The following is a 13790-nucleotide window of genomic DNA, read 5'->3' on the forward strand; positions in this document are numbered from 1 at the left end:
TATTTGTATGGTAATTTTGAATACTGATACAGTATTGTGACATATATTAGTCTATTGTTTTTTTTTTAATTTTATTTAAAATATTTTCAGTGGCCAGCAAAAATCTGATCAGTATCAGTAACTAGTAACTACTAATGAGTAAATGTAGTAAATGACCTCATTTTCACAAGAAACCCATAAATGTAATAAATCATTGAATCTGTGCTCGATACACACTTTTTTAATTTTGTGCTGCGTAAAAGTCATTAGTCAAACTCGTATAAATAAAAAAAAAGAGCAAGTATGAGAAAGTGCAATTTTAAAGAACATAGATCAAAGGAAATAACACAAAGATTAACATAGAATATCTTCTTCACTCCTGCCCCCAAACTCAGTATTAGACAGTCTAATGAGTCCCTCAGTCTATTAGTGTTGCATCATGGGAGGAGCATTCATGCTGCATCTGCTTCTCTGTTCACTGACACTGTTCAGAGGAAGACTTATCTTATCTTAACCACTGGCATCGAATGTAGTGTGTAAACGTCGACTCACAGGGTCACGTGACGAAGCTAATGAACGAGTCATGGGTGTAAACGTCGACTCACGGGATCACATGACGAAGCTAATGAACGAGTCATGGGTGTAAACGTCGACTCACGGGATCACATGACGAAGCTAATGAACGAGTCATGTGTGTAAACGTCGACTCACGGGATCACATGACGAAGCTAATGAACGAGTCATGTGTGTAAACGTCGACTCACGGGATCACATGACGAAGCTAATGAACGAGTCATGTGTGTAAACGTCGACTCACGGGATCACATGACGAAGCTAATAAACAAGTCATGTGTGTAAACGTCGACTCACGGGATCACATGACGAAGCTAATAAACAAGTCATGTGTGTAAACGTCGGCTCACGGGATCACATGACGAAGCTAATAAACAAGTCATGTGTGTAAACGTCGACTCACGGGATCACATGACGAAGCTAATAAACAAGTCATGTGTGTAAACGTCGACTCACGGGATCACATGACGAAGCTAATAAACAAGTCATGTGTGTAAACGTCGACTCACGGGATCACATGACGAAGCTAATGAACGAGTCATGTGTGTAAACGTCGACTCACGGGATCACATGACGAAGCTAATGAACGAGTCATGGGTGTAAACGTCGACTCACGGGATCACATGACGAAGCTAATGAACGAGTCATGTGTGTAAACGTCGACTCACGGGATCACATGACGAAGCTAATAAACAAGTCATGGGTGTAAACGTCGACTCACGGGATCACATGACGAAGCTAATAAACAAGTCATGGGTGTAAACGTCGACTCACGGGATCACATGACGAAGCTAATGAACAAGTCATGTGTGTAAACGTCGACTCACGGGATCACATGACGAAGCTAATGAACGAGTCATGTGTGTAAACGTCGACTCACGGGATCACATGACGAAGCTAATGAACGAGTCATGTGTGTAAACGTCGACTCACGGGATCACATGACGAAGCTAATGAACGAGTCATGTGTGTAAACGTCGACTCACGGGATCACATGACGAAGCTAACGAACGAGTCATGGGTGTAAACGTCGACTCACGGGATCACATGACGAAGCTAACGATCGAGTCATGTGTGTAAACGTCGACTCACGGGATCACATGACGAAGCTAATGAACGAGTCATGTGTGTAAACGTCGACTCACGGGATCACATGACGAAGCTAATGAACGAGTCATGTGTGTAAACGTCGACTCACGGGATCACATGACGAAGCTAATAAACAAGTCATGGGTGTAAACAAACTTGCGTGTAAACAAGTCGTTCGAGGTGAGAATATCTTCAGTGTCAACATTTGAACGTCTGGTCCAGAAGAATCCTTTGTTGCGACGTGTCTGACGTTCGAGTTAAAGGTGAGACTTGTTGTTGTCGTGTGCTCCTCAAACAAGAACACAGTTGTGGCACTTGATCCGTGTGTGTGTTTGTGTGTGTGTGTGTGTGTCGTTACATCCTGAAGTTGATCCTCGGATCATCACGGATGGCGGGGCTGAGATGCTGCACCGTGGCTCCAGACCTCCTCTCTGCAGTAACGGGGATTTCCTTCATTCTGCTCACGTGACTGCAGACCTGGGTGTGTCTCCTGCATGACTGCTGCTGCTCTGCCTCCTCCTGACGTGCTGCGGCAACACTTTCACTCGCCGCCGCACACGCTTCGGTCCGGACCTCGGGCTCGGATGTGACCCGCATGTTGACGCTGGCGTCTCTGGTCCGGATCCAAGTGGTTCTGTGTGCGTGTGTGCGTGTGTGTGTGTGTGTGTGTGTGTGTGCTGGATCTGTTGCTGGGTGCAACAAGAAAAAGTTCCTGCTTGTGTGTGTGGAGGGTGTGTGTCTGTGTGTGTGTGTGGATGGTGTGTGTGTGTGTGTGTGTGTGTGTGGAGGGTGTGGCCTGCAGGAGGTGTCCATGTGTGTGTGTGTGAGGCGGTGCAGGCTGCTTTAGTATGCAGAGCAGGTGTGTCTGCAGAGGCAAAGAGCAGCGCGAGGCGAGGCGTCTGAGGGAAGATAATAACCACGGAGAACTCGGGGGAGTCGGGGGGGCATCGTTTCTCGGCCGTTCCTGAAAATAAATCCTGACGGAACCACATTTCCCTGCGGAACGAAAACAGTTTTATTGTGACCAGCAGGAGAAACGCAAGAAAGAAGCAAAACAAAACATCTCGAAACGGGACGTTTTGTTTCAGCTCCAGTCGTCTGTTGGACACTCAGTGTAGAGCTGATGCTGATGCTGATGCTGATGCTGTCACTGAGGAATGATTTATGTTGTTGGTTCAGTGGACGACAATATTTTAGCTGATTCTTGTTTTTTGGTTTTACTGCCACAATAATTCAAGAGACTGAACCATCATTTAGTGCTTTAGTGTGATTAAGAAAACTTTATTACAAAGTTTATTCTGTATTAAAACCAAGATAAGTTGTTAGGTTGTAACTTGATAATGTTTTAAATAATATAATATAAATATCACTTCTATCATTTATGTTTAATTAGGTTGGCAGATGGGTTTAGTGGGCAGGTAGGTTGGTAGATGGGTAGGTAGGTTGGTAGTTAAATAAGTAAGTAGGTAGGTTGATAGTTAAATAAGTAGGTAGGTATGTTGGTAGTTAAGTAAGTAGGCAGGTAGGTTGATAGTTAAATAAGTAGGTAGGTAGGTTGGTAGTTAAATAAGTAGGTAGGTAGGTTGGTAGTTAAGTAAGTAGGCAGGTAGGTTGATAGTTAAATAAGTAGGTAGGTATGTTGGTAGTTAAATAAGTAGGTAGGTATGTTGGTAGTTAAATAAGTAGGTAGGTAGGTTGGTAGTTAAATAAGTAGGTAGGTATGTTGGTAGTTAAGTAAGTAGGCAGGTAGGTTGATAGTTAAATAAGTAGGTAGGTAGGTTGGTAGTTAAATAAGTAGGTAGGTATGTTGGTAGTTAAGTAAGTAGGCAGGTAGGTTGATAGTTAAATAAGTAGGCAGGTAGGTTGATAGTTAAGTAAGTAGGTAGGTAGGTTGATAGTTAAATAAGTAGGTAGGTAGGTTGGTAGGTAGGTATGTTGGTAGTTAAGTAAGTAGGCAGGTAGGTTGATAGTTAAATAAGTAGGTAGGTAGGTTGGTAGTTAAATAAGTAGGTAGGTATGTTGGTAGTTAAGTAAGTAGGCAGGTAGGTTGATAGTTAAATAAGTAGGTAGGTAGGTTGGTAGTTAAATAAGTAGGTAGGTATGTTGGTAGTTAAATAAGTAGGTAGGTAGGTTGGTAGTTAAGTAAGTAGGCAGGTAGGTTGATAGTTAAATAAGTAGGTAGGTAGGTTGGTAGTTAAATAAGTAGGTAGGTATGTTGGTAGTTAAGTAAGTAGGCAGGTAGGTTGATAGTTAAATAAGTAGGCAGGTAGGTTGATAGTTAAGTAAGTAGGTAGGTAGGTTGATAGTTAAATAAGTAGGTAGGTAGGTTGGTAGGTAGGTATGTTGGTAGTTAAGTAAGTAGGCAGGTAGGTTGATAGTTAAATAAGTAGGTAGGTTGGTTGGTAGTTAAATAAGTAGGTAGGTAGGTTGGTAGTTAAATAAGTAGGTAGGTAGGTTGGTAGTTAAATAAGTAGGTAGGTAGGTTGGTAGTTAAATAAGTAGGTAGGTAGGTTGGTAGTTAAATAAGTAAGTAGGTAGGTTGATAGTTAAATAAGTAGGTAGGTATGTTGGTAGTTAATTAAGTAGGTAGGTATGTTGGTAGTTAATTAAGTAGGCAGGTAGGTTGGTAGTTAAATAAGTATCTAGGAAGGTAGGAAGTTAAATAAGTAGGTAGGTAGGTTGGTAGTTAGATAAGTAGGTAGCTAGGTTGGTAGTTAGATAAGTAGGTAGGTAGGTTGGTAGTTAGATAAGTAGGTAGCTAGGTTGGTAGTTAAATAAGTAGGTAGGTAGGTTGGTAGTTCGATAAGTAGGTAGGTAGGTTGGTAGTTAGATAAGTAGGTAGGTAGGTTGGTAGTTAGATAAGTAGGTAGCTAGGTTGGTAGTTAGATAAGTAGGTAGGTAGGTTGGTAGTTAGATAAGTAGGTAGCTAGGTTGGTAGTTAAATAAGTAGGTAGGTAGGTTGGTAGTTAGATAAGTAGGTAGGTAGGTTGGTAGTTAGATAAGTAGGTAGCTAGGTTGGTAGTTAGATAAGTAGGGAGGTAGGTTGGTAGTTAGATAAGTAGGTAGGTAGGTTGGTAGTTAGATAAGTAGAAAGGTAGATTGGTGGTTAAATAAGTATCTAGGAAGGTAGGTAGTTAGACAAGTAGGCAGGTAGGTTGGAAAATAGTCAAGTGGAAAGGTAGGTAGGTTGGTAAATAGGCAGGTTATTCGGTGGTTAGAGCTTATTTCTAAGTAATTGAAAGCATGATTACAGATTCAACTGCTTCAACATATTCAGCATCAACTTCTGACTCAAGTTTCACTTTGAGAGCCGAAGTAAAGATGATTCATCATCAGCACGTTATGAATCCACTCGTGTCGTTTCCACTCATCTAATGTTTGATCTTCCATGTTGTTCCTCAAGTGGTCGTTGACCCGACAAGTTTCCATCTTCTCAGCCAAAACAAACTCTTTCCACCCCGAGTCGGATTCATTCGCAGAGTCTCCAGAGACGTGTGATATGATCACGTGTTCAAACACGCCGGCGTTTAAAGCCTTCAGACCTTGAACCAGAGGACGTTATAAAGACACGACTCTCCCGTCATGTGAGCCAGAGTTGAAGGTCGCGCCTTTTACGATTGTTTTTCATAAACATTTCTTTCGCTTTCATAGAAGACATTTTAATGATAAAATATGTTGCAAAAAAGCTAAAGTTTTTTCTAAATTCATCATGACACGCGTGTACAGAAGAGACTTGACAACAAGACCATAAATTAAGATTATCTTTATTAAGTTCATTTTTTAAATCCAATTGGTGATTTAAACACCTTTAATTATATTTGTTAACCGTGGAAACATGTATTTTATGGTTTTGTCATGTCAGAAGTAAAAAGTACAAGTTGCGACACATTTATGGATCAGATCCTCCCGCGACGCAGTTTGACGGGTCAGAGACTATGTTTTGAACGTTCACCCAAATTCTTTCAGCGGTAAAAATACTTTGGAACGTTACAATGTACATTCATCTTTCTTCCCCTATTTTGGTCTTTAAAAAAAGATCTTTCACTTCTTGCTTCTTCAGTTCGACGGAACATTTGTGACGCAGAAGAATAAACCTCGACGAACGTCACCAAACATCGGATATATTCAGAGTTTCTCGGTGACGGAACGTGATGATATTAAAAACGTTCTCCCTCCACATCCATGATCTCATCTGGAGTCAATAACCAACTGATGATCTGGACCAGGACCAGACACAGCGTCTCTGTCCACACAGACGTTGATATATATCCCGAGATATTTATATCTTCACTTCCTGTTGATGCAGACGCTTCGCTACACTCGCCGCGACTGATCCGATCAACCGTTTGTAGTTCAGATAAAAACATTGAATATTGATCGTGAAATGTGGGGAAAAAAAACACGATTTTCTATTTAATTCTAGTTTTTAGTGATAATTTACTTGATGTGGTAAATATATAGTAAATATTTTTAAGTTATATTTCAGATTTATCGTCGTGTCGTCTTGATTTAAGGCGTGTAGAAGGTGAGACGCGTGTGTGTGTGTGTGTGTTGAACCATCAAGGTTCAGGTGTGTGTGTGTGTGTTGAACCATCAAGGTTCAGGTGTGTGTGTGTTGAACCATCAAGGTTCAGGTGTGTGTGTGTGTTGAACCATCAAGGTTCAGGTGTGTGTGTGTGTTGAACCATCAAGGTTCAGGTGTGTGTGTGTGTTGAACCATCAAGGTGCAGGTGTGTGTGTGTTGAACCATCAAGGTGCAGGTGTGTGTGTGTGTGTTGAACCATCAAGGTTCAGGTGTGTGTGTGTGTTGAACCATCAAGGTGCAGGTGTGTGTGTGTTGAACCATCAAGGTTCAGGTGTGTGTGTGTGTGTTGAACCATCAAGGTTCAGGTGTGTGTGTGTGTTGAATCATCAAGGTGCAGGTGTGTGTGTGTTGAACCATCAAGGTGCAGGTGTGTGTGTGTTGAACCATCAAGGTTCAGGTGTGTGTGTGTGTTGAACCATCAAGGTTCAGGTGTGTGTGTGTGTTGAACCATCAAGGTTCAGGTGTGTGTGTGTGTTGAACCATCAAGGTTCAGGTGTGTGTGTGTGTTGAACCATCAAGGTGCAGGTGTGTGTGTGTTGAACCATCAAGGTGCAGGTGTGTGTGTGTTGAACCATCAAGGTGCAGGTGTGTGTGTGTTGAACCATCAAGGTGCAGGTGTGTGTGTGTTGAACCATCAAGGTTCAGGTGTGTGTATGTGTTGAACCATCAAGGTGCAGGTGTGTGTGTGTTGAACCATCAAGGTTCAGGTGTGTGTGTGTGTTGAACCATCAAGGTGCAGGTGTGTGTGTGTTCAACCATCAAGGTTCAGGTGTGTGTGTGTGTTGAACCATCAAGGTGCAGGTGTGTGTGTGTTGAACCATCAAGGTGCAGGTGTGTGTGTTTGTTCATTGGTGTGAACACGTGTATTGTTTCCTCGACATCTTGATATTAACTCGAGGTGTGTGTCACGACACGCCCCAAAAACAAACCAGTTCCTCCGAACATGTTTAAGGTCGGGTCACCTGACGCGATGGAAAACTCAACACGCTTAAGGCTCCAATGTTCGGTTGCCCCGGCAACGGTGATGGAAAAGACACTTGTTGTTATCTAAACTGGAAATGGAAGCTTCATGATGAATTGTTTGTTTTTAAAAAACATATTTTAAAATCACAGATCATCTGAACTGTTGTTATCTGATGAAAGAGTGTGTGTGTGTGTGTGTGTGTGTGTGTGTGTGTGTGTGTGTGTGTGTGTGTGGATATATATGTGTATATATATATATATATATATATATATATTTGTAAATTTCGGTTGCCAAGCGACGAAATTTCGTTGCCAGTTTCACTGCTGTGTTTTCTGACAATTTCAATGACAATAAAGTAAAGTCTAAGTATATATATATGTATATATATCTATTTAAAATGTATTTCACAGAGAGAATCCACAAATGTAAATGCTGTGTAGAATATTTTCCAGTATCTGTGACAATGAAGTGGTCAGTGGTCCTCCCCTCCGGTCACGAGGGGGGGGGGGGGGGGGGGGGGCTCTGACCCCGACAAGCGAGCAGTTAATCCATGAGACTCTGGGCACAAACGTATCAGCGACACCTCCGGTAATAGAGCCTTGAAGGGCGAGACCGTGACGGACGAGTCGACAGTCTTTGATGTTCGCTCTCATAACGTGAGGCGACGGCTGCGAATGTTCACTTGGTTTCACTCACAGTTTCCCGTGGATCTGCTGATCCAGGACCTGCTGAGGCTCTTCTTCGCTGCTTTAAACAAGGTCACCGTAGAGGGTCTGACTGAGCGGCTACAGTCCGCAGTGGTCAGTACCTCCAGGAGGTGGTAGATGTTTAGTGTCAGGAGCTGATGTTGAACTGGAGGATGATTTAATGTGTGTTTGATTAATGACGTCATGAATATTTACACTAGAACGTTGATCCTCCTCAGTTATTCATCTTTAATGCAAACATTAGTTTTCCTGTCATAGAACAGTAGAAGAGTTGATACATTTTTACGACGTAATCCTAGATTTAAATGTTCTTATTGTGGTCGTTACGTTTTGAAAACTCTGCATTAAAGTAAATCCACAAAGTATTTAACATTTAAAAATTGTTCTCTTGTTTAATTGAGCAACATTTATTCAACAACATGTATTCGAACTCGTAAACTCAACGTTGCATAAGAGGCGTCGTCCCTCTCAGTAACTGACCTGAACCGCTCCCATAATGCTTTGCCGCCCAGCCAACCAATCACAGCTGTCGACCATTTCTTGACATGTCTGCGTAGAAACGTAGAATTTAAATAAAGTACTGTAGCGACCAATCAGACGTCACTAGATGGAGCAGTGTGTAGAAAGGCATCATGGGAGTTTTGTTGGCACCATAAGTAAGGTGCTTTATTTCCCTGACGGCAGCAGAGACTGAAGTTAGCTCTGCTATAGTCCAGCTAATCTGGCTACTTTGACGTTCAGTTAAAAACACGTTTCATGTTATTACGTTACGGGGAAGTAAATGTCTATATATATATAAAACTGTGTGGGAACTTGTCTGCTGGAGACCTTGGCTCCTGCAAGTCATCTGCTGTCTTTGTCTTTATATATACATATATTTTTTTAAATGGTGTCTTTGTAATAGCCAAACATGTCCATGCTAACATGTGGTATGTTAGTAAACAAGTAAATAATAGTTATTTGTAAAGATGTTTTTGGACCAGGGTCACATACGGTTTAACTATCAACAATGCAGTTAAAATATATACTTTAAAAGTTCAAGATAACACCGAGACAAACTAAGGAGTCTCAGAAAATCAAGGAAAAGATCAAATGAAAGTGTCTTGAGATGTTTCTTGAAGGAGTCAGTAGATCATCAAACACAGATGTTTCTTGAAGGAGTCAGTAGATCATCAAACACAGATGTTTCTTGAAGGAGTCAGTAGATCATCAAACACACATGTTTCTTGAAGGAGTCAGTAGATCATCAAACACATGTTTCTTGAAGGAGTCAGTAGATCATCAAACACACATGTTTCTTGAAGGAGTCAGTAGATCATCAAACACAGATGTTTCTTGAAGGAGTCAGTAGATCATCAAACACAGATGTTTCTTGAAGGAGTCAGTAGATCATCAAACACAGATGTTTCTTGAAGGAGTCAGTAGATCATCAAACACAGAGATGTTTCTTGAAGGAGTCAGTAGATCATCAAACACAGATGTTTCTTGAAGGAGTCAGTAGATCATCAAACACAGATGTTTCTTGAAGGAGTCAGTAGATCATCAAACACAGAGATGTTTCTTGAAGGAGTCAGTAGATCATAAAACACAGATGTTTCTTGAAGGAGTCAGTAGATCATCAAACACAGATGTTTCTTGAAGGAGTCAGTAGATCATCAAACACAGATGTTTCTTGAAGGAGTCAGTAGATCATCAAACACAGATGTTTCTTGAAGGAGTCAGTAGATCATCAAACGCAGAGATGGTTCCAAAGCTTAGTAGCAACAGTCTGGAAGGATTTCTCTCCTCTGGTCCTGAAGTTCAGGAACCATCAGTAGATTCTCCACAGACCTCAGAGCCCGAGCTGGGGTGTAAGTCTGGATCAGATCACTGATGGAAGGTCTGACCATGAATAGATCTGAAAGTAAGAACCAGAATTTTAAAGTTGATCCTGAAATAAACTGGCAGCCAGTGAAGAGTTTGAAGGAGAAATGTGAGTTCTTCTACTAGAGCGGCTCAGAATTCTCGCTGCAGAGTTTAGTATGAACTGCAGGCGAGAAGATCCTTCTTGTTTAGACAAGAGAAAAGACTTACATCATGATATTTAAGGTAGTTTATTTATTTTGATATCATTAAAATGCCTGAAAAACTCTTAATTAAATGTCAAAACCATAATTTCCATCATTAACTTTCTTTTTTTTTGTTTACAATTGAAACTGTTCATACTTTTAAGTGAATCTTCACACATTTTGATCATACTTTTAAGATGCTTGAGGAAAGGTCAAAGTTCACGATGATGACAAGAGACTGATCATAATGTTCTGCTGGATGTTGACGAGTTCAGTCGTTAACTTGTCTTTGTGATGCGGTTCAAAGTGTCGACCGAACGAAGGAATATTGTTGGTGTGACGCGTCGGCTCTCGATGGATGTCACGAGAGTGAAGGACCTGGATCTGGTCGCGAGGACTCGTTGATGTGGTTCGAGCCTCCGTGAAGCTCTGGACCAGTAATGTGTGATGAGAGACTCCAGTAATTAGATCATGTATTAATTAGTGCTGATGAAGCTGCTGAACGATCCATTCACACTCCTTCTGTCTGCAGGACTCCAGCGGAACATGTCAACCTCCTCGTTCCCATGAGAACCGGGAGGAGCCTGCTGATCCAGGACCGCATCTAAAGTTGACCGTTCGCCGCCAGAACTACACGACCCACAATCCCCCCCGTGCGCCACTGACACGCCCAGTCCGCCGGACCAGGACCTCAGAGAGCGAAGACTGTCCACGATCGCCGCGGTCGACATGGCCAACAACACGGCAGACCACCCGCCCGGGAACTCGGTCGCCGACGGCAACCATGACGGGGACTTTGGGGTGACCATGATGGAGCTGAGGGAGCTGATGGAGCTGCGGAGCGGCGAGGCCGTCAACAAGATCCGGGACTCGTTCGGAGACGTGCAGACCATCTGCCGCCGGTTGAAAAGTTCGCCGATAGAAGGTACGTCCAGAACACTGGTGTGTCGCGTGTTTAACGTCAAGAATCTGACGCTACGATGTGTGTCACGGTTAACAATACTATTGTGATACATGTGTAGTATTGACTCTGGTGTTGTAGTATTTACAGACCACATGACTCTTGACGAAGTCGTAACTGCTTTCATTTGTTTTCAAACCAAAATATGTCCAAACATCAGCTTTAAAAGCTGCTGGACTCACTGTATCCTCTCGTCCTCAGTCATCACTGCTTTTATTTGTTTTCAAACCAAAATATGTCCAAACATCAGCTTTAAAAGCTGCTGGACTCACTGTATCCTCTCGTCCTCAGTCATCACTGCTTTTATTTGTTTTCAAACCAAAATATTCCCAAACATCAGCTTTAAAAGCTGCTGCAGTCACTGTATCCTCTCGTCCTCAGTCGTAACTGCTTTTATTTGTTTTCAAACCAAAATATTCCCAAACATCAGCTTTAAAAGCTGCTGGACTCACTGTATCCTCTCGTCCTCAGTCGTAACTGCTTTTATTTGTTTTCAAACCAAAATATTCCCAAACATCAGCTTTAAAAGCTGCTGGACTCACTGTATCCTCTCGTCCTCAGTCATAACTGCTTTTATTTGTTTTCAAACCAAAATATTCCCAAACATCAGCTTTAAAAGCTGCTGGACTCACTGTATCCTCTCGTCCTCAGTCGTAACTGCTTTTATTTGTTTTCAAACCAAAATATTCCCAAACATCAGCTTTAAAAGCTGCAGGACTCACTGTATCCTCTCGTCCTCAGTCATCGCCGGGATCTCATTTGTTCCTTAAGTGTAATGACTGCTGCCAGAGGTTTATTTTTAACACAATAAAGAAAAATTACTAAATATTTAAATTTAAATTAAGAAAATAGTAAGAAATTATTTTATAGTATTACACACTTTATTGCGTTTTACTTTTATCATAGTTTTAATATTTAAATAAACAAACATCCATATATTTATCCATACAGTGCTGTTGAATATCGTTACGTGAAAATAAATATCGCGATTTTAAAGTGTGTTGACATTTTCTCACGCCCGAACATCGATTGTGCAGCGAGCGGCCACTAGGGGGCTCCCTGGTGTTGAGAGGATCTCGTCAGCGACGGGACGACGACCTCGTTTACCCCCCGGATGATCCGTGTTGGGGTTCAGTCGGGGTAACGTCAAGAAGAAGATTCACTTCACGCTTTAACAGTTTCCCAGAAGGAATTTGCGAACTCATGCCAGAAGACGAAACACACACACACACACACACACACACAGACACACAAACGTAGCGTCAGCAACACACACACGTCTCTGGTGAAGGAAGACGGTTTTGATTTGCAGAAGTAGCTCCGTGTGACATGACGCCATAAAATGGCTGACGTGGTGCCGTGTGTTGTTTCTGCATCAATCCATCATTCACCACCCATGTGTGCGTTAGTGTGCGTTTGTGTTGTGTGTTTGTGTGTGTGTGTGTGTTTGTTTGCAGTCGTCGTTCCATTCCAGGATTGAAATTAGTTCCAGCCCGTGTCCCTAATGGCTCCGCAGATCATTGCTCAATTCCATTTAGTAATCAAAGGACATCTGTAGTCGCGTCCTCTGACAAGAAATTACTCACTTTAATGAAGAAACTATTATTATATATCGACGCAGCATTTTAACAAAAAAAGAAATCAGATCAGGAAGTTCCTGCTGTCATGACGACGGATCAACTTGTCAGTCAAACCTCGAGCTCAACACCTTGATCTTTAAAAGTTAAATTATGATCCAGAAATGTATTTATATTGAACAACTTTTTTAACCTAAATACTCTTTTTAATGTTTCATCTGAGGTGAGGTCGTGGGGGCAGCAGTCGTAGAAAAGAGGTCCAGACTTTCCTCTCCCGAGGGATCAAAGTTTTAATTATTACAATTATTATTACTAATAAATTGTCATTATTTATTTGTTTTCTACTTTTTAATTTCTCATTTTCATCCACAATCGTGAAAATCCCTTGAAAGACAGAAAAAAGTCGTGGTAGTTTTTGGGGAAAATGTCTTTAAAATGTTTTTGTAAACTTCATTGAAATCTTCTAGAAAGTTGGTAAGAATCTTTGAATATTTATATAAATATACAGGTTTTTATTCATTCATATTTTTTAATATAAAACTTTATTAGAAGTTTTCGTTTTTTTTTAGATAAAAAATAAACGTTTTACCTTTTGTTTATTAAATACTTACATTTTGTCAGAACCAGACAAAAATATTATTCAAGAACAAGAGTAAAGAAAAATTCGCTCAAAGTAAGAAAAAATTCAAATTTCACAGCAGATGAGGCAGAAAAACTACAATAAAAACCATTATAGTTATAAAGTGAACTACAAACTAATATCACTAACGGCATATTTTATCCCAAAATTAAACATTATTTTATCATTTTGTTAGAATTAACATGAAATATGTCATAATGTAGTAAATATTTGTGCTGAAAACACTTATTTAAAAAGTGAAATCCATGAATATTATATGATGATATAAACACATTATTAACATCATTCATAGATGTTGCTTCTGTAAGTCGATGACCTTCACTTGACCTCACGATGAGCCGAGACGTGTGGTTGTCGTGGCGACGGATGTTTCTGCCTCGATAAACAGGAACTTACATTTGTGACGATCCAGATGTTTCCTCTCCTTCTCCACACACCATCATCCAGGTGTTGAACCTGCAGAGATCTCGCTCAAAATCATTTAAATCTGCTCGTCCCGCGTCAACAAGCTTCTTCGAGGAGCCACCACGTCGCTCATGGCTACAGTAGAAACGTGGTATTTGTAGCAGCAAAGCTGTGAGTCTGGGCTGCAGATCTGTTTTCACCGGTGGATCCACGAGAGAAAGACTTTTCTTGACACGCATCACAGAACGAGGTGTGAACGATG

General features: G+C 41.2%; 1 protein-coding gene across 3 annotated transcripts in view; it reads left to right on the top strand.

The window, feature by feature from the left end:
• Nucleotides 1-13790, top strand: part of LOC148069980 (plasma membrane calcium-transporting ATPase 1-like) — a 93115-nt gene that overhangs the window by 28526 nt on the left and 50799 nt on the right. For all 3 annotated transcript variants that reach the window (XM_087801308.1, XM_087801306.1, XM_087801307.1), the window contains exon 2: nt 10478-10870. In XM_087801308.1, the coding sequence (XP_087657434.1) occupies nt 10675-10870 (196 nt within the window). In that variant the 5' untranslated portion in view covers nt 10478-10674. The remainder of the gene's footprint in view (nt 1-10477; nt 10871-13790) is intronic.

This window comes from Callionymus lyra, chromosome 10, assembly GCF_982586985.1.
Source record: "Callionymus lyra chromosome 10, fCalLyr1.hap1.1, whole genome shotgun sequence".
Classification (NCBI taxonomy): Eukaryota; Metazoa; Chordata; class Actinopteri; order Syngnathiformes; family Callionymidae; genus Callionymus; species Callionymus lyra.